General features: G+C 28.5%; 2 protein-coding genes across 6 annotated transcripts in view; both read left to right on the plus strand.

Annotated features, from left to right (window-relative positions):
- On the plus strand, nucleotides 1–443 carry LOC126851171 (40S ribosomal protein S28-like). Its single transcript, XM_050594846.1, has one exon. The coding sequence runs from the start codon at nucleotides 113–115 to the stop codon at nucleotides 308–310; it is 198 nt and encodes a 65-aa protein (XP_050450803.1). The 5' UTR covers nucleotides 1–112; the 3' UTR covers nucleotides 311–443.
- An 884-nt stretch (nucleotides 444–1,327) lies between these two features.
- LOC126851124 (ATP-binding cassette subfamily G member 4) overlaps nucleotides 1,328–22,952 on the plus strand; it is a 32,986-nt gene continuing 11,361 nt past the window's right edge. The window contains exons 1-3 of one of the 5 annotated variants that reach the window (XM_050594765.1): nucleotides 1,328–1,794; nucleotides 3,648–3,755; nucleotides 16,342–16,472. In XM_050594765.1, the coding sequence (XP_050450722.1) occupies nucleotides 3,697–3,755; nucleotides 16,342–16,472 (190 nt within the window). In that variant the 5' untranslated portion in view covers nucleotides 1,328–1,794; nucleotides 3,648–3,696. Of the gene's footprint in view, nucleotides 1,795–3,647; nucleotides 3,756–14,672; nucleotides 15,039–16,128; nucleotides 16,473–22,952 lie in introns of those variants that run through there. The other 4 variants (XM_050594761.1, XM_050594762.1, XM_050594763.1 and 1 more) reach the window with 4 other exon arrangements.

Raw genomic sequence — 22,952 nt, forward strand, 5'->3', positions numbered from 1 at the left:
TGTGATCCAAGTTGGCAGCAACCGCGTTTAGTGCAGCATTGCTAGTATTGCAACACGTTGTACAAGAGCTGTTCTATCACGTGTGATTACACAGTGAGATATAAGATAGAGCATGGAGAAACCTATAGTTCGAGCGAGAGTGGTAAAGGTCCTTGGCAGGACAGGGTCTCAAGGACAATGTACACAGGTCAAAGTGGAATTCTTAAACGAACAAAATAGACAGCTGATCAGAAACGTCAAAGGTCCAGTGCGTGAAGGAGATATTCTGACGCTTCTGGAATCCGAACGAGAAGCAAGAAGGCTTCGTTAAACTGAAAGGAATAATTATCACGTGCCTTACATAAAGAACTGGTGGAATTTCGAAAGAGCTGTACCTAAAATCTTGATGTTGTAGCAACGAATATACCGATGTCAAAGACTATCATTAAAATAATAAAACAGAATTAATTGTTTTATTATTTTTTATTTTGGAATAATGTATCAAACATTTCCTTACGCTTATGTTTATGAAAAGTGAATTATGTTTTCTTGCATCAATTTTATCATGCTAATAAATAAGTTAATGACATATATGTTTTATTTTACACATATACATTATAATTTTAGATATCTTTAATTAAACATATTTTTTGTAGAGAAATTTTTCATAGAAGGAATTAAAAATAATCACAGTTAGGCCAATATATTGATAATCATACATTATACATTAATAATCTCTTTTTTTTTTTAATTACATTTAATCAATTTCATCGTGCGCCTTATTTTGTCTGCAAAATAATAAATGAAAATATTTATGAATCGTCACTTAAGTTTTATTAAATATGAAAAGTCAATATTTAATATTTTCAAACAAATCTGTTCATAATGATATAAAAATTTTGTAACTATTTATCATAATTATTTTAGAAGAATTTCACAACAATTTAATTTGTCAACAGCTGGTACTTGCAAGATTCATCAGTTGCTTAATGATCAGCAGTTAGTGATTACACCGATAATGGGTAAAAACCGTCAGTTACACAACATTAATCATGATTTCTTTTCTGTCGATTTAAAAATAATCTCAATAATGATAAATTTTATCAATTTTAACAACATTAATTGTGTCGCATGTATACTCTCCGCGCATAATATAGATTTTATTTAAATTTTTATCCCAAATAATAATCAAAATTATATACATTATACGTATATAGATATATATGATAATATTATATTATGTAACACATTCCTTTGAAAACCTTGACAACTTTGATAACAAAGTTTAATCTAATTGAAAGAAAACATTCTGAAGTCCATCATACTTATTGCACATCCATCATGTTATCAAACTGGGGTCAGCTGACTCACTGTCAATTAAACATTTGTCATGCGCACACATAGCATCCATGTGCGAGTAATGAAGTACAGGTCGAAAAAAGTACGTGAGCAGCGGCGCGCATTCTCTTCGCCTTTCGCAAAGCTGGTGGGGTCGGGAGAGGCACGAGTGTCAAAGTTTGCGAGATGCTGAGGTTTTATCGGCGACCAATCCGCTGCGCGAGATCCGTGCAAGAGAACGGGGATGTCGAGCCGATTAGAAGGCTACAGAGTCGTGTACAATCGATCGGTCAGCTTAGTGTAATGCTGCGACGCGAATTGGTACGCGCGTGATCGTCACCGTCGTCGCGCCGCGCGTAAATATCTCCGTTCTTACAATACTTATTCACTCGCACAGACTATAGGAACAATACTTGACACAAACCGGAGCATCCGGAGAGCAGCGCCAAGATTAGCAGAAGTGTGGGTGCGACTTGGGTAAATATTAAATGCCTGCTATTTATATGCCGCGTTTAAAGTCATGCGTTTGTATGCATTTCTATACAAAATACGAGATGTATAACGAAATATAATATAATATAATACATATATAATGTGTTATAAAGTTTATACATATATACATATATACAAAACATACATAATAGATATATATATTTAGGTATAACATGCGTATTTTTTAACGTGTTTAGAATATATTTTGTTAAATTTAATATATAATCATGCATATAAATGTCCATAGTTGGTGTACAATTGGAATTTTTAATATAAATTTTTATGAAAATAGTAAATGCTGATAGCATTTATTTCAAATATGTTTGATATAAGTGCATTTGTTTATTATATATATATACGTTTATTATATGTATACGTTTTTTGGTATATGTATATTAGTTAAGAGTATGTATCTTCATGTTTCGAACGTGTGCGAAAGCTAAAATGCATCACTCCGCTTCAGCTTTTATATCAGGTCAACTGCAACGGTATCTCTATATGGCTCTATCATTATTCGACGGAGTGCATTGCACGCATGTACAACGAAGGCTTTCCTGACTGGAAATTTTTTTCTTCATTTTATGATAAAAATGTTGTTATGTTTCATATCTCGTTTGTTCCTTGAAATATATATATATATATATATATATATATATATATATATATATATATTCAATATATTTTCTCAATAATTTTACGTATTTTATGTGTGTGTGATTTCAGCAATATAGCGATTAAGAAAATTTTAATAAGATACTGAACTATTTATAACTTGAAGAGTATCTCAACAAAAAGAGAGAAAGAGAGAACAGAATTATGTTCGTTCATACATTCTGCCCATTCGTATAAAATTACGTATTCTCGGCGAGAAAAAGGTTTTAGGAATCAGTAATGTAAGCAATTAAAATTTTTATTGTGATAGCGATTTACGCTATGTGAAAATAATTCTCAAAGCTCTCTATGAATAATGTATACTATATATATACATGTTATGTAAATAAAAATTTGTAATATATATTCTTCGTTTTTAAAGAGAGCAGCAAATTTTATGCTACAAAATTAAAGAATCCAAAATGGGTTTTGGCAAAATTGATTAACATATTAATTAATTCCGTCGTTTATAGGAAAACAGCAAAAATTAATGAAAAGAAGGAAATTATGAAATACACACATGTGTACCATGAAAGAATAATGTTAGGGATAATGAACCGTAATCTCTCTCTCTCTCTCTCTCTCTCTCTCTCTCTCTCTCTCTCTATATATATATATATATATATATATATATATATATATATATATATTTAGACACATGATCTCATAATTGTACACGAATCATGGCTGATATATTCATGATTGCTAAACATGATCTTCTATCAGTTACATCATCAATCTTAATGAAATAACTTTTATTTAACTAGGATATAGAGAGCAGTAAAGAGAAATGAAAAACCTCAATAACTTTGTCCTCTCCCAAGAATATGAATTATAAATTAATTTGTCTATAATATGCAGAAATATATCTCTCTTGTATTTTATTTACATAATATTAATTATCAAATAATTCAAGTTTAATCTCAGATAAAGTCGTTCTGTGTGTTTTTTTTTTTTACATATTTACGCAAGTTCAACACATATCATGTGTAATTATCTGAAATTATAATTCTTGAGTGATTTGTTTTTTATATGATATCATTTTTCTACCGTATGAATAGCAATGTAATAGAACAAAAATTTTTTACATTATTGCAATTATAACATATATTCTTATTATTCACAAGTAATATATTAGTCACATCGCGATCAACATCTTTTTCTAATAACATACTTGTGAATTTCAGACGTGCGTCATCATAAGTCGATCATCTGTAGAGCAACGTAACTATAACCATGGTGGAAGGAGGAAAAAGTAACATGCAGAATGGACTGCTCAGTAATGGAATTAACGGGTGAGTTTCTAACAAAATTATAGATTATTGTCTTATATTCTGTAGTGATTTTCTAAATGTATAGTTTATAATAAGTTTGAATAAAAAGAAAGAACACATAAATAAGCATTCCTCAAGCTTCATTTAGACAAATGAGTTTTCAAATTGTGTCAATAATAATATATCGGAAAAAAGAGAAATTGACAGAAAATGGCTTCTCTTACGGAGAAATCTATAATGTTCAATTTTTTAGCCTGCGAAAATAATGCAATGTACTCGTTTGATACATTTAGAATACACAACACTGTAAGGTTGATCATCATTATTATCATATGTGGCAGTTCAATCTGTGTTATCAAAATATCCTCCTCAATATGGTTGATGATGTTTTCATTTACTTTTTATTGAATTTTATCTTTGCATTTATAACGTTTGATAGTTTAATCACGTAAATGCTAATACATATATAGGGCGTTTCTCAACAAACACTCAATGCTCTTTCATTATTTTAAAATTATCTCTTTCTTTATAATAAAAACTAATTGCAAAGTTAATCAAAAAAAGAATACTAAGACAATTAAAAAAAAAATTGGTTGCATTTTCAAAATATATTTATTAATTATTTATATATAAAATATTTTTTATCATAAAAAATAATAATATAAGTTAATTTAGAGTAATATAACATCACATTTCTAAAAAGTAGATATTAAATCGATACATATGTAGATACATATATAGTTTAGACTCAAACAAAATTAACTAAATATATTTATTTCTAAAATAAAAAATACTTAATATCTAAAATAAAAAATAATTAATATTGATATACTCTAAAATTTTGCATCGAGTAGCTTGTTGGAAATTTTCGCGATTTGCGCAAATTAATAACTTTGGCCAAAGAATCATAATTTTTCCACGATAGGGTCAACGTAAAACCGATAATCGCCGATAATTTATTCCGTCTGATAGTCACCACGAACATAGAATGACAGAATCTCAAGATAAACATGTATGTGCCTCGGAATTTGAACTTTGTCTCTGCAACATTTCCGGCGATAATCAGGCTTTAAACCTTAGATCTTCGATTTCCAGCAATTATATTGCATATTCTATTAATTATCAAAGCAATAAAGTTTTTATCATGTCGATAATTTCGATAGTTACTTTATTATGTTCCGCAACAAGTTGTTCAAACCAGAGCATAACAAACAGCAGCACAATGTCATTTTGCAGACATTCTATAAAAAATAGATTCACACAGTTTTCACGATATAAAATAATGAATGTAAGAAATCAATTCAATCAAAACAATTTCCTTGGAATCAATTTTTTATCTTGGGCTTAAGCGTTTCTCTTGAAACGCAATGTGAAAATCATCGTAAAATCGTACTAATCGCTATAAGAAAAAATTTAATAGGAATATACTATACTACCATTTAGAGAACTTTATTGCATGTATCACAAACGCAAAAAGATAGAACGATTAAACATTGTCAATACTGGAGGACTTTGCACCTACTCGATACTTGACTTCGTTCCGCATTATCTCATTTGTACACAGCATATTGATCTTCGAACAGGTTTCAAGAGGTATCATTTGAAGATTTCTATGTGATCATTAAGCGAAAACGATTTATTATTCACGCGTAAAAAATCTTAATAGGAAAATAAAAAAACGGATGTTTATCGTATGAATTAATATTACGCTTGCATAACAAATATAGTATTGCATTAGTTACAGTTTTCCTTGGCTCTTCCAGGATAGTTATTTCTCTTGCTATGTGTTTAGAACGATAAGAAATTTATATCAGGTCTTTCAGGACTAAGACGCAACAATTTTTTTTATCGTTTCCACCACTCGGTTAATTTATATGAAATATTATATATTACACAATTGCAAAATTATAACTATTTGTATTTATTTTACTCCAGTCTAAAGAAATTTTTTTTGACGATCTCATCCGATTAGCTTTTCTCTTTGCGACAAAAAATAAATAGAAAGACTACTCTTTTTTTTATATTATGCAAACCGGTTTGTGGCGAGATTAACCATGAACATAAATGGAATTTTCTTACCGCGATTCCAACGATTATAACTTGGCTAGCAAACGTTAAGAAGCACTTTTTATAACGTTCACCTGTGTATGTGTGCTGCATAATAAGCAATTTACATCTGTATAATTGCTATGGCCTAGAGAGAAAATACGTCCGTCAGTATGTAATAATTCATCTTAAAATACCTTGTTTCAGATTCGCATTTTTCTCTCTATGCAAGTTATCCAAGTTATTAATTATTTATTGTACATTTATTACAATCTTCAGTTTCGGTAAGTTACTTAAACAACTGTGAGTAAAATATTATTGAATATAAAACGAACACTTTTTTATTTTTATTTTTTACAAATGTTTTAGTTTTACTCATGTTATTACTCATATATTACTCATATTTTCTCATGTCACGAGAAATTTATCTTTAATTATTTGCCGAGATACATATATAAATTCCACACGCGTTTAGATAATGGACAATATATTGCGGATAATGCTATTATAATTTTTAATTAACTGTCCTTTAAAAAATTACTTTTAATTAACTGTGCTGTGTGATATCAGATGGGCGTAAAGTGCCGATACACAGTCAAATAGGTTTCTAGTAAAATTTCTACATGCGTTTCTGCGTCACACTGTTATCATGCTTATTGAAGATTTGTTTAAGCGGACTTTGCGCTTCTTATTGTGTAAGCGACGTTGACTTCGGCTACTGTACATCGTAAATTATTCACGGAATGATTTTATTGATAGTAACCAGCTGTGGCTCTGCGAAAATTTATCTCATGCCAGTTATTTTTTGCTAAGATTCTTTATAGTTGATCATTTCGTCAATATTACAAGATTTTACGATCTTTTAGAATGAACGCTTCTCTAAATTTGATAAAGCAAGATAGAGAGATAAAGATACAACTGGCTGATTATAACTGTTTTTTTTTTTATTTATCAATGAATCAGTTGACAAATAATTCTTTTATTCATAAAATAAATTTTTTATTTTTCTTTGAGTCGTTCCTTAATAAACATTTTGTAGTAGTTTTTATATCGCTAAAATAGTAATTATTTATTTTTATTTTTATTTACATTATTTGCTACCTTTTGAAATATTTTATGTAGATTTATTATAATTATGTAAATACATAAATGATAAATAGTTAATAAAAAATAGACAAGTACACACATATAAATAGCATTTCATAAAAAAGCATTATTCATATTTAAAAGACATGTCAACAAAATCGATACTCGCAAGGATTGTTGTTTTTCTTTTCTCGATGTTTATTGATTATTTTGATGCTGTGTGTGCGCGATACATTTCATATTAATAAAAACTTGTCGTGGCTGTGTATTTAATTATTCAAATATTAAGTATATGTGTATAATTTTGATTTAATTGATTTTGAAAAAAAACAGGTAATTAGAATTATACATATTATTATATTACATAGAATTAATTTTATAAATATGTGTGTGTATGTAAAAAAATTAATTAAAGTTATTAATGATTAAAATTCCATGGATTAGAAAAAACACGTGGATATATCTTTATGACACAGGTACGAAAAATTATGAACGCGGAAATCTATTCTATTATAATTATTTTATTTTTCTATAATTTTATACCTTGTGTTAGTTAAAATTAATAGAGTAAATTAATAATTTTAATTTTTCTACAATTTTTTTATAATAAATTTTTATTTTTTAGTTTTTAGTTTTCGTAAAAAGAATCCTACTTTTTAGTTTTCCTAAGAATTTTGAGGAATTAAATTTAAGGATTAAATGATTAAGTTAAAATAGTCCTAACAAGCCTACTTTTGTTGGCTTGTTAAGCCAGTGGAAATCCGACATCATCAATATCAATATTTTGGGGACTGTGTCTTAATCGCGTGCCCTAATCGCGTGTTCTAATCGCGTACCCTAATCGCATGCCCTACTCCCGTGTCTTATTCACGTACTATAATAGAATGCACCGGTAACATTCTTAATTACGTGCCATTGCACATAGAAATGTGCAAACACATGTATCCAACATGTGTATTTTTACGCCTTTTGATCACGATATTGTTACATCCGTTGGGCCAGTTGGACCTACCTTTCGTTGATCCTGGCCATTTTGATTCTGACTACACCTAGTCAGAGATGTAGCTTTGACCTCTATCAGAGATCAATAAAGGGAAGAAATTCCTTTCGCAGCCAGCTAATTATTATTGCCGGTGCATGAGCGTAATTTTACACTCCTTTATGGTCGTGAGACATTACGACCGTTTTTTTATGCATCGTATAATTATAACTTTTCTTTAATTAATGTAATGCCAAGTTATCAATCAAAATTAATTGATTAAAATTCTTATAACAATATATAATATTACAATCATTTGTCTGTTGCGATCAAGAAATAAAAATTATTGTTTATATCAAAAACATTCTGTTTTTTCCTGTTTGTCTTCTACAAATACAATGCTTCCAAATAGTAATGTAATTACTTCAGGATTAAATAATAAAGTAATCATATTGCTGATTTTATCTTATATTTCATTATAATTAAATAAAATTAATAATTGTTTACGTTTTATATAATTTAATAGATTAATAATTTGGCTTTACATCAATTAAAGCAAAGCTTTATATTAACATAATATAATATAGATGAATGAGCTACAAGAATTAGTATAAAATCGGCGCATAAGAATAAGCTACTACTATATCATATAATAAATTTATTTGCGCCTTTTTCATTAAACAAATTAAATAGAATTTATAAATTAAAAAATAATAATTTATATGCTTTTCAAATTTATATTTTAAATTATATTTTAAATTAAACTTGTAATATATTTTATGCTAATATCGAAAAAAATCTATTGAAAAAAATTGAAAATTATTGATATATATTGATCTATTCTAGCCCATTCATTTTGAGGTAACGGATCTACCTACATACAATCTATATTTATATATACAACATCTACAAATCTGTTACCTCAAAGTAAAATAAATTTCATCACTCACCGGCACTGACGCGCAACAGCGGAGTTGTTGGACTTGAGGCTACGTTGTCTGTAACATACGAATATAAAATCCAAATTAGCAGCGTCTAAAATAAAATTAATTTTGTGCGGAATATTTTATATCCAATATGTACGATAATAAGCGATACATAAATATGAAACTTTTATTAATTCTAAAAAGATTATTTTTTTATAATATAAATGTTTATAGGATTTATATAAAAGTTTTTTCTCTCTAATTTTCTCTTGTCTAATTTATTTGAATAATGAGACTAAATCAATGTGGATACGCGATTTATAATAATTAATATATAAATAATAAATATTCACCCTTGGGTTGCTCCGCCGATGCAGGATGCCTCTCCTAGGCCTCCTCCTCCTCTCTGAATGTGAGGGTCGCTACGTTGATCTGTAACATACAAATAGAAGATCCAAATTGTAGCAACGCTCAAAATAATTAATATTTAAAAAAACTTACTGTACGCATCAAATTTTATATTTGATACATATAATAATAAACAGATTAATAAAAATAATACCAATTTTGAAAAAAAAACACTATTAATAACTCTAATATTTCCATATAAAAATAATAATCTAATAATTCCATATAAAAGTTATAATGTAAAAGTAGAAGCTTTTACAAAATTATAGTTTTTATATAAAAACCTTTTTCTCTAATCCTCTCTTGTTTAAATCATATAAATTGAAAACTAAATTACGATTAATTGCTTAATTTAAATTGCACGCTTGCAATTAATAGATAATTAATATACAAATAAAAAATTACTTACGACAGGGTTGCTTCATCGATACCCGATACCTCTCCTAGGCTTCTTCCTCTCAGGTTAATTCACACGCGCAATACTTTAGACGGCACTTCCGCACTTTTATTAAAAAATACTTCCGCACTTATACGCACGATACCTTGAATGAATGCTATTGACACGCTATTGACAATGACGTGAAAACCGTCCGCGGCACAATGATGGGACCTATCGCGGCGATAAGCCGTCCGCGGCACGATGACAGCACTAACGATACGACGAGCCGTCCGCGGCGCGATGACAGCAACGACGGCGTTGGGTGCTTGGTTTTCCCCTTCTCAGTAAACCTTTAGAGACTTTAAGGCCCTTAAGGCACTGTCCAGGTACTAAGCCCTCTTCCGAACACAACTTTTCGATAAAGATTTATTATCACGATACAATTTTGAGTCATTTATCAAAAGTTAAGTTATTAAAGTTAATTGATCATTGATTTTATAATATTTATAGCGAATTATGCATCAATTTTAATCACTATTGCGTTTAGAGAAAGAATTCAATACTGTACGAAGCGTGTCGCATCACTGCTTCAATGTTCGAGTGTCGGTATGCGAATGATAACAAGGCCATAGCATGTAAACAATAGCGCGCTACACGTCGTCAAGAATGAAAACACTTTGTTATTAAAACTATGTTACTAAAATATTTTACATGCTATGAGATATATTATATATATATACGCGAAATATTAAATTATATAAGTATTTTAAATTATAAATTAATTATTTATTAATCGATAGATATGTATTACGAAGCCTTTCATTAAGTTAATTATTCGATTCTGAGATTCGATTATTTAATTACGCATTCCCAATGTGAATTATATTAAGATCGTCGAAGAATCGAAAACAGTAAAGAATCAGAAGAAATAATATTTTAACTTTATAATATTTAATTTAATTCTAATTTAAATTTAAATTATATTTAAATAAATATTATTAAAAATAATTATTACTCACAAAGAAAGATAGCAACAAAACGATAATTTAATATTTTGGATTTCTATCATTATATGTTTCTCTTATTTAAATAAATAAAATTTAATTAAAATTTAAAAAATGAATTACGTGAAATACGTGCTTCGAAATTAATCGTCGCGATATAATTAACTTATGTATATCGGAATTGTATAAAAGATAATTATTTAATTATTTATTTAATTAATTAATTATATTAATCATATCAAATTATTCTCCAATAATTGATCGCGATCACGTTTGAAAAAGGAATTTAACAGAATATCTCATCACTTTTCTATTTGAGTGTCGTCGCGTGAACGATAATAACTATAAGTATTGTAAGAAAGGAATTTGCTGATGCGTCTCTTACTATTATAATATTATTCAAATCGCAGTGCGAATGTTAACAAAGCTGTAATACGTGAAACGTAAACAATAGCGCGCTAATGTTTACGCTGCCAAGACCCGCATACCGTGTTCTTGATAATTTATAGCCGAAATTATATTGCGTATTATGATGTATATACAAACTAAATATTAAATTATATAAATATTTTAAATTATAAATCACTTATTTAATAAACGATTAATATATTACGAAATTTATTATTATGTTAATTACTCGGACCTGCGATTTGATTATTTTATTACGCGTTTTCAATTTAATTCATATTTAAATCATCCAAAGAAACAATAAAGCATTAGACGAAATATAATTGAACTTTAAGTATTTTTAAAGAAGCAATTATTTCTTATAAAGGGAGAAAAAGATCGCGACAAACTAATAATTTTGATTTCTGTCATTTTAATTCTTAATTATATGTATGTATATATATATCACGTGTGAAATATTGTTGCGATATAATTACGATATAGTTGCAATATTATTTAAGGTAAAAGATAATTAATTATTTATATCAAATTCTTTCCCGATATTATGTTGTGATCGCGTTTAGAAAAGTAATTTGACGGAGTGTCTCGCGCTCTACTACTTCACTGTTCGAGCATCGCCGTGCGAATGATAAGCAATAAGTAATACGTTAACAACAGCGCGCCAATGTTTATGTTGTCAAGGCCGAATGTGTATATGTATATATACAGTGTGGGACCGAACGTTCCAGCCAGACTTTGAGATTTTATACAAAATTTAATTCACATGTTAAATTGATACTGACAGTGTTATCTTTTTCCCGCAATGCTGATTATCTCGATGCAGCTTATCGCTGTACTGAACATTATTTTATATCAATAAAAACTTGTCATAACTGACACATTTAATAATTTAATATTAAGTGTGTGTAATTTTTATTTAATTTATTTTGCAAAAATGGAAAACTAGAATTAATAATTAAATAATTATATATACACATACACAGATAATAAGATAAATGGCGCGCATATAGTGCGCATTTATAGTGTCCTAGTAAATGTATATAATTTATGATAAATAGCCTTAATTACTATTAATGCAGTGATTATCTATTTTTTCCTCTCTCTAGTAAGAAAAATATTTGATGTCAACATTATTTATAAGATTACGTTAAATAATTATTAAGAAGATATCTCTGAATTTTTAATCAATTAAAATAAATTTCTAACGATGCACCAGCATATTTAATTATATATTAATTGTAATGAAAATTAATTGCATAAATGCTGCAATAGGTATCGTTCCGTTAGCATTTATATCCCATAAAATTGCTCGTTTTCTCTTCCCTTTTTAAAATTGTTGTGCAACCTACAGTTCTACACTGCTGCTCTCGGAAATAATACTTTGCCTATGCAATTTTGTGATTATTCCATTTTCTTCGCGTATCTTGCAATCTCTCATACTTTTTCGCATATAATTTTATCGTATAATTTTCAATAAAAAAGATAGCTATTGAAAAATCACGTTCGCAATAGCATGTCTAAAATTCTCGAATTATGACATATCAAATCTATCGAGGAATAACAAAACAAAAATTTATTATCTCTCTTTATATTTTTTCTTTTAAATTTATTTTATGATTCTTCATCTTATTAAATAATCTATTTCATTTTTATAAACTGAAATAAAAATTTGATTGCATTTTGTATGACTGCAATAACACTTAGAAAGAAAAGAAAAAAATTATTTCATAATTCTTATTGCGTTTAGTTACTACTAGTTATATAAACATGAACAATTAAATTATAAACTAATTATACGCAATAAGCGTTATATTATTTTGATAAAATATCTAGTCTCCGATTATACATAAATGCATATTATGCTCGATCAGATTTTTTTAGCGTCTGATCGACTAATCAGATATCTTTTACTATTAATTATTACGCTTTATTTTGTGTTTTATCGATTGTATCGTTAAAATACATAACGTAAAAATTTAACTTTTATCTTTATCACAATAATTATTTTTTTGGAGCGTAACATGAATAATGTTTTAATAAACTGTTTATCGTTTAAATATTTATAATCTGTACTTAGTATAATATATTAACATTTTTATTCTTTTAATATCGGGGAAAATATAAGAAAAAAAAATTTAATGATATCAACAAAAAAATTTTAAATATTAATAATAGGAAAATCTCATTAGTACTTTTATATTCTGCATTCTATATAAGTGCAGTTACAAAACGTGACAGGATGCGGTCATAAATATGCCGAACTTTCAATCTTGTAGCGGATCATAATATAATTTATTGTATTTTATCAAACGCACAGAAAATATAAATTGCATTTAATGAACACGTAAACGTACCTGTGACGTAAAATACGTATAATTTCGCTGTTGATCGATTTATAACTAATACTTAATCACTCGTCTTCCGGTGATCATTCGGAGTATTCAGATTTCAATTAACACATTAAATAAATGTACTTAATCTTAAAATAATGTAATTATTGTTTGAGCATTTAATCATTTTAATATTTGTAATTTCAAATATAGATTATTTAAATATAACGAACAAAATCATTTCTTTAGATGTAATAGAGAGTAGGGAATATATCTTTAGAAATTTCTTTTTAATTATTAAATTTTTTAATCATTAAACATACTAATAAACTGTTGCAACTGTTAATCGATTGTCAATTTCATATTCCTCTTAAATCATTATCCATTTACGTCAATATATTAAAGACGATCCTTTAATGGTGTTAGTCCACATCTCTATTGCATTATGAATGAGTGTATGACGTACGAATTAACTCACATCATATATAGCTGAGGAAAGTTCTCAAAAATAATGCTACGGCGCATATTTTTTTATCAGTGATTGTAATTTGTGAGCACGAAACGCAATAATTTTACTTAATAATCACAAACAAAAAACATTTGTAGATTGATTTTGAGAATGTGATGAAAATGCTCTTCCGGGATGTCATCTCATCGAAATTACAAATTAAAATGGCATTTTCTTACTTCTATCATGGCAATAACTACATAATGATAATCTGTTAATCTAATAACTCGGTTCATTCTGATAATAGTTTAAAATTCAAATGACAGTGTGTACTTTGTTCGAATTCTAAAAAAAATTTTTGACCAAGATTATGTTTTTATTTTCTTTTTTTTTTTATATTATTACTACACACTTTGATTCCGCAAATCGTTATCTATCATCTGACAATATTAATTAGTTTTCGATACAAATCGATATATTAATGTAGATAATCTCATTCTACGGCGATAAGCCACGTGATATACGGTTGCTCGTAAATTCCAAATATTTCAGATAGTCGGCTGACCAATAACAAAATTGACAATAATAAAAATCGAAAGGTATCAATAAAAATCCCCACGTACAATCTTTTATAAAAAAAATGAATAAATTATAGAATGAAAACCATAACAAATTGAAAAAGATGACTAAATTTTTTTGAAAAATATCATTAATCAATGATCATGTCCTTGTTCTTCTCAATGGGGACTTTGATCTATCGATAATGTTGTTCTCATGCATCGTGAATGCCTTCTTTCTTGATCGCATAGTGCACAGTAGAAAAAGGGAAGTAAGAACGAAATACAGAGAAGAGGGAGCGAGACAAAAAGGGATACGACGTCAGCGGTCAATGGCGGTGGTCGCGACGCTATCGCGGCTTTAAAGTCAGTTGGTCTCGAACCGTCATAGCGAGTACAGCATAGCTTGAGGGGGAGGTGTCAAGCGGCTCTTTTGTCTCCCCACCAATTATTCCTACTGCAGGCCTGCTTTATTATCGGAGCACAATCCAGTGCATCTGAAAATCGTAACACTTTGCGCGCTATTCGGGAGTGCGCCGCGACACATGCAGCCGTACAGATCGAACGTAGTGCTATTATCATCATCGATCACCTCATTGTGCGTTTCGGAGCACAGATTAGGATGAGCTCTGTTGCATCTCAAGGCTAGTTTCAGTGTCCGGGAAAGCTTCTCCAGACAAACAAAGAAGTATTGCATAAAATTACGTACGCGTCCAACCGTGTAAGAATCAGCGTACGTTAAAAAAAATTGCTCATATTTCTTCTGTTTATTACAAGGAAATATTTCAGAGTTTTTGTTATATTTTAAAAATAGAATTTTTATATAGATATTCTTATGTAAAAACTGATGAAAAAGAATTCTCTACATCAATTCTTCTTTTTTTTTATTGCATTTACACTTTGTCGGAGCTTTTTATTGCGTAGTATAAATTTTGATAAAAAGAATTTAATATTAAAATCTTTATTAAAATTTTTTGCTTAACAGATTTGTATGACCGCGAATAAATTATAAATGTAAAAAATGTTTATATACAAATTTTATATAACAAATATATAATAAAATAATAAAATAATAAAATAATAATAAAACGATCAACAGAAGATTGGAGACTATTTGCACTGTTTTATAAAATGCTGATTGGCAAATTGGTGTATATTTATATATTATAATATATTATAATGTTGTCTCTTTTTTCCTTAATGCTAATTTTGCATAAAATTAGATTCATATGACGTATAATCTTTTTATGAGACGCAATATTCAATATTATATGCAAAAATGTATGAAATTACGCTTTTTACATAATATTCTAACAATATAAGTATTTACATTGTGCGGAAAAAAATCTCTATCATCTTTAAAAAAGATTCATGAGCTACGTAAATCATATATAATTATCGTGATTGACTGTTTTACATATTGTACCATTTACATCATGATCAAAAAAATTAGTGCTGTAAAAAATATCGCAAACATGTTTATATCTGACAAATGACGAACTGACAGTGCAGTAGAAATATAAGCAATTTCTCTGTTTTCTTCTCTTGTCACTTATACGTTGCTCTCTCAAAAATATTATTAAATATTTTTTGTAATTTTTCACGAATGATATAAGATCATTATAAGATCATTATAAAACAAGATTATTTTTTTTTTTTTTAAATTAACATTTTGTCAATCATTATTAAATCAAACTTGCTCCGACAATATATACATTAATTGTAAGATTAATTTCTTCCCTCTCCCAAGTAATGTATTTGAAATGTATGAAAACTGTGGCATGGAAAGCGAAGTGCATTGCATTATACGAATGATATTGCAGGTAGTGATAAATATCAGTGGGGAATCTTTCGTTTTTTTACTTTCGTGAACACAATAACATTGATCTCGCAACAAAGTAGCAGATAGTAAGACCGGGACAAACTCAGATTTGCATTCGAGAAAGAAAACGTGAAAGGAAAACTCATTGAAAAATGACGCTTGAGGGAAATTGCTCGACGGAAGACGACACCAATCGAGTTTTGTTCCAATCCAGGAAAAGCTCGATGGTGCGGCTGCAGATTATGCCGGCGCAGCCAAAAAGTATCACGCACTTACCGAAGAGACCACCAGTTGATTTGGCCTTTACCGATCTCACGTATAAGGTCCGAGAAGGCCGCAAAAATAGTAAGTACACATTTTCCATTTAATATAAATATTTTAATCCACAGAAAATTATGATGGGAAACATATACGCTTTTCAATATGTTTGCAATTAAAATAGGTATGAGAAAATAATCTGTATCATATTTTTTCCATCAAACATCCCTATTATTATAGTGTACACCATATATACATATATACACTAAAATAACTTTCATGTTTCACAACTCAATGTACAGCAAGAAATGTTACATGATATTATGATATCATTTTTGATAAAATCTTGAATTTTGAAATTTGAACTTTACTTCTAAAGAGTTATATCATATATATTTTTAAATAAAGATGATATACGTATATGTACTCTATTCTTTATTCTCAACGCTGGTTATATCGTTGTGCATAGAATGATATTCGAAGAAAAATTGATAGCTGATATTCGAAGAAAGAAAGATAATTGTTTGCTCTATGATATGGAAGATTAATGAAATATAAGATTCATCAATTTATTTATAACTTTTAATTATATTTTATATGCGCATAAAACATCAGGATACATTTTTCAATATTTATTATAGATATCGTTAAAAATGTTTATTACTACATTGAAACTGTTGCAATTTAATGAAGGTTCTTTATCTCTATATTTTGATTAGAAATTTTCATACTATTGACATACATGCGGTTAACATACTTCAAGTTTGCGGTAATTAGATTTTATATGGTTAGACCAAGGCTAAATTATAAAATTTTAATAAAATTTTAATAAAAATATGCTATATGTGTTGATAAGAAATGAAAAAAGAAGTTAACGACTAGAACTAACATAATATTTAAACTCTAATTAAGTATTGGCACATTCAGATAGTAATATGTGATGTAGTAAAAAAAGTAGTAGTCTTATGAGAAAAAGTCGCAGTAATTATAGAAATTGCATCGTAAATCACACGGTTTACTCACATACCGCCCTTGAACTGCATTCCACATGTGAATATTATTCGCATTCAAGTTATGTTAAAAAGTTGTTTATTTGCTTGAATTCTTATACTTGTTCTTATAATGGTTCTTTAATAAATATATATGGAGGTCTCTCTCTAATTATGTCCTATAAAACGTTTACAAAAACACACGAAGCTGTGTTTTGTTTACACATGCATCTTTTAAATATATATGTACTTAAAAAGATGTTTTTCCCGTGTGAATACATTATATATTATATACTTTCGCGTACTAATTTGGTTAACATGTTGCAATGTTTTCGACGAAACATTCAAAATCTTGTGATATTAATATAAAATACACATGAAAAATTGCATGTAGATTGTATATATAGATAAAACAATAGTATGAATTATATTTCGGTTATTTTGAAAAACAGAAAAATTTTAACAAGTATTTGATGTCAAATTTAATAGTTTTCTTTATATTGCGGTATGTTTTTTTCATTTATATTTCTACAAGACAAAAATACATTTTTTATGTATGTAAAATATATTTTTTTGATACGCGCTAATAACAGATAAATCTACAATTTACAATTTACGTTGTGAATCTTATGGATTTTTTGCATGCCCAAGAATTGCCAATGAATCTTGTACTAGACTTTTTTCCTTCTTTTTTATAGCCTTCATATGCGAAAACCTGTCATTAACTGCTCCGGACGTATCGGTCTTTGTCACGCGCGATAAATGATTGCAAACTGGTTTCCGATGACATTGACCACCGAGTGAAAGTGCACGCACGCGTGTCAATTGAATGAAAGAAATGCGTTTCCGCAGCTCTGTAATGCGGCGCAACGGCATGCAACGGACACTCCGCGAGTGCATTTCTGGGGGCATTCTTACTAGAATATAATGTAGACGTTACATGTGATAACGATAGTTTAAAGGCCGCTGAAAAGTATGACACATGTGAATGATTTGTCCATGTTTTTTTAAACATGGAACATATTTAAGAAATTTATTCAACGCATATATTTTCATGAATATAATTCAAACGTAAATATTAATGTTACCACCTGTTGTACTTTGTGTCAACGCATTGCTTTCTCTCTTTCTCTCTTTCTCGCTCTCTCTCTTTCTTTCTCTACATCAGATCAATAATGTAATAATAATACTAACAATAAAAAGTCTTTTGTATCAACTATATACTGGGTAATCGATTTTCCATTGCAGCCTTTGTATCGTGGTCAGATTCTTTCTATTTTTGCGATATATGACATTTTGCCTTATGATGTGGATATACGCTATAAACTATATTTCGATTATTTATAGACATATGACGCGTACATCTATTGCCCTTTTTTTCTTTTTATAGTTCGCATAAAGGTACTTTCGCAATATAAATCATCTTTTGCAAATGATATTCTTAAATTGCAATCATGTGTAAGAAAATTGTATTATAGAATTAAATTGTATATTTGTTGAAGTTATTGAAATTTTATTACAAAATTAGATCATTGTGTAACGCTATAAGTGCTTTGCTTCCTTGCTTTTTTTATGAGTCAATGATTCAAATTTGATATTTTAACTTGCAAGTGAATAATTATGTATATACGTCACTCAAATTGTGATTATTGATATTATCCGCGATGACATTCAGAAAAATCTGAATAAAGATCCGGTTTAATTGCACATCACAGATAATAATCACATCAATAACAATTTTGCAAGATGGTCTATTATGACGTAATATCTATGTCAAACAGGGTACATTAATTACATTGATTTGTCTGAGCTCACACAAAAAAAAAAAAACAGATTAATTTGACTTAATGGCTGCGTAAATGCCTAATACGTGTATACTCAAATTATTTAAAACATTTTAAAGAACACATTGGTTTAAAGAAAAAATATCACGATTATATTTCTCTTTGTAAACATTACAAAATAGGTATACTTGACTCTTGACATGTAGTCAACAGAAAATATGACGAGATATAATAATATCTCAAGCAATGTAAATATTATTCGAAGTCTTTGTTCTTCTTATCGTAGCTGCCAAGTGGATTGTTACACTTGCAATAGTTATAGTAGGATAAATCTCTGTCTCAACGGTATCGATATTCCTCGCAAATTAGATTCTGGTTTGAGAATTAGTCATCACTTTGATAAATAATTTCATATCAATCAAGAGGATCGAATTGATTATTTTATGATCTAGAAAGACAATGTCGCTATCTAAACATTATGTATAACAAATGGTAAATATATGAGATAATGATAAATTACATTTCAATCGTCTAATATTTTAAATATCAAGATTAAAATATTGCATTTTGCTATCTTGCAATCTTTGTTGAAGAAGTAGGAAATTAATCTGATGGCCTTCATGAACCGTTTAAAAGTTGCGATACAGTTGGCTACGTAATCCAGGATTATTACATTCTATATATATATATTCTAGTAATGCTACCTTGCAGATGGTTTCCGTAATAAACTCATTTTGCTGTCAGGCAGATAGAATTAAATACAAAATGACAGTGTTTTTCTTTTCATTTCTTCAGTGCAAACGTAATATTAATACTATTTGTTACGGTTTTTACATCAAGATTAATTGTTTAGTTGTTTCCACAACTGGCAATAAATCAAAGAAAAAATGTAATATAATATAATGCAACACATTACCAGAAGATTTTGCTGGCGTAAATGCTAATCACAAATGGTAAATATTTTCCGTGTCCGAATAAAGATATTGAATGATTCTTCAATGTATTAGATAATTGTTATCATAAAACACGCAGTAGATATGCATTATGCATTCATGGATGTGCACATGAATGTTTCAATATTTCCATTTCTTTTAGGATGTCGTATCTCGAAAATCATTGACGAATATCATTGTTTCATATATAAAATGATATGTCTAGTAGTTGAATAATTTGGTATGACTTATCTATAAAAATTTGTGTAAGATATATGTATATATAATTGTGTATCTCTCTTGGTAAAAAAAATATTTGATTAACTTACTCACACATGCGTATAGTACTTGAGAAGCTTTAAGAATTTTTTTAAGGAAAACACAATGATGTATCGCTGATAAATTGATACCAGTTTGGACAGATATCACGATACACGTGAAAAACATGTGCTGCATTTCGGTGTATTTTACATTTGTCAGCTTACATGTTGCAATGCGAAAGGAATGCAATAACCATTGAACGTATTTTTCTCATCGGCTTAAAGAGTGAAATACATTATCTATTTAGGGTAATAATATGACCTATATCATCTTTCCGTGCCTGCGAACGATTGCAATGTGTGCAACAATGAAATATCAAACAATAATTGTATATTCTATTATTCTTCTTTTTTATATTCTATTACTGATTATCTATATTATTATTGAAGCATCATTTTTCCATCCCATAAAACTTTATATCTTATTGTTTCACCAACGTGATATCCATGTAATAAAATATAAATCGGTGAATCATAAATTGTCAAGACGACATTCTTATCGAGTATCTTTGTTCGCAATCATCATTTTCCTTTCAGAATTAAAATATTTATCAACAATATAATAAAAATAGTAACACAAGTTAAAAACCGTGAATGCACGCGTTTGATAACTTCAAACTGATAATTTCGACTCTATCTCGATTTTTGAAAGTTTTTGTTCTCCCATTGCAATATTTAAAAGAATTACATACGACAGATTCTTACCTATATGGTAAATATTACGGTATATTTTTACGAGATTATGATACAGCGTTTTGATATGACATGAAGCCTTATTGCGCTGTTCAGAAGATTGCAAAATTAAATGAAGAAAGTCCAGTATAGCCTACTGAAGACAAATAAGCGGGCATAAGATTTTGAGGTCTCTTCGTCTATCTGACTTTCTCTATCTTTTAGGCTCTTGCTATTTTATTTACACCCACAGATACATGCGCATAAAGACACACCCACATACAAACACATATACACATGTACATAAGTATATATCCCGCATATACGGCGTGAGCAATCGGAGTAATTTAAACGCTGTAAGCTACGATGTATGTCATAGAAAGATTTTTGCAATCCATAGTTTGCGTAATTCGGCGCGCAGCCTCCTCTACGCTCGAAATTGGCAAACTTGATTCATCTCTGTCTTGATCCTCTCTCTCTTCGCGTAGATCCAAGTTAAAGGATTGCTCCTCTATAATCTGCAATATTACTGTGTACAATCAACGGCGCACAATGGTGCAATTAGTGGCACGTGAGCTTTGATATATATGTGGGAAAAAGATATTTACGTTTTTCAAGTCATAAGAAAGCGCAACACAATCATTCTAAAATTTTATAGAATAAAATTATGACAGAATTACGGAATATCCGGCAAAATTTAATTAATAAAAAATATAATTAATGGAAAAGTAATTTTATATGTATATAAAATCAATGTGTTACATATAATAATTACATGTAATAATTACGATCATAATATTATACGCAATAAACATTTACTTAGGTGATAAATTATTGTAGCTGAAAACTATCTTACAAAAGCAATAATAAGTAATAATAAGTTTGCATTACTTCAGGCATGAACATACAGGATATTCTAGAAATCACGCACTTCCTGTTGTTTAAAAGCCAAAAGCAAAAAAATGTTATCGGAATCACTCGAAATAGCAATAATGTTTGTATCTGGCAAATATAAAGACTGGTATAGTATTTTAAATGGTTATACAATAATTAATGCTGTGATTAACAAATATAAAGTTTGTCATATAATCTAAAAAATAACATATTATGTATCTTTCATAATAAAAAAGATATAAATATTAAATATATATGAGAATTTTTTAAAATAAAGATGTTGACGATCTTATAAGAAATTTAAGTTTTTAATTAATTATTATGTTAATTATTATTATATTAATTATTCACTGTGTAAATTCTAGAAATATGTTTAATATTCAGGAATATATATGACCAATTATTTTTATCAATTGATCTATCTTAAAATTCCTGTGCACAGAATTAATATATTTTTATATAAAGATTGGAATCGATTCACCTTGAAACAAAAAAAAAATTTAATATGTTATTACGATTTTATGCTTCTTCATGTTCGGATCGCAAATATTTGCGTACATAGCAAGCAATGAAGTGATTATATGAGGGCATTCTTATAGGTGACATAACAATGGAAGTATTTATCTTCGTCAGGAAATATTAATTCGAATGTATGCATTTTACATGCGTACATTCTTATAACAAAACGTGACATTAATACAAAACATATATAAGTGTAATGCGGAACGTTTCCCTAAGCGATTTTTTCTGCTGTTGCTTTTGTAGAACATATTTTGTACAAGCTTGAAATTAATGAAAACAAATGGCATCTTTTGTTAGCTTGTAAATACAAACAATAAAAAATAATAGAATTTGTGCAATACTTTGAGCTTTTTAAAAACTCTTCAAGTGACATTTATTTATTATAATTGAAAATTTATAACATCGATTTTTATTGTAGTTTTGATAGTAAGATTTTAAACTCAAAGAATAATCC

The sequence above is a fragment of the Cataglyphis hispanica genome, chromosome 7, assembly GCF_021464435.1.
Source record: "Cataglyphis hispanica isolate Lineage 1 chromosome 7, ULB_Chis1_1.0, whole genome shotgun sequence".
NCBI classification, from domain to species: domain Eukaryota; kingdom Metazoa; phylum Arthropoda; class Insecta; order Hymenoptera; family Formicidae; genus Cataglyphis; species Cataglyphis hispanica.

Coding starts and splice junctions, on each gene's coding strand:
- LOC126851171 (XM_050594846.1), top strand. CDS start 113: ATGGAGAAACCTATAGTTCGAGCGAGAGTGGTAAAGGTCCTTGGCAGG.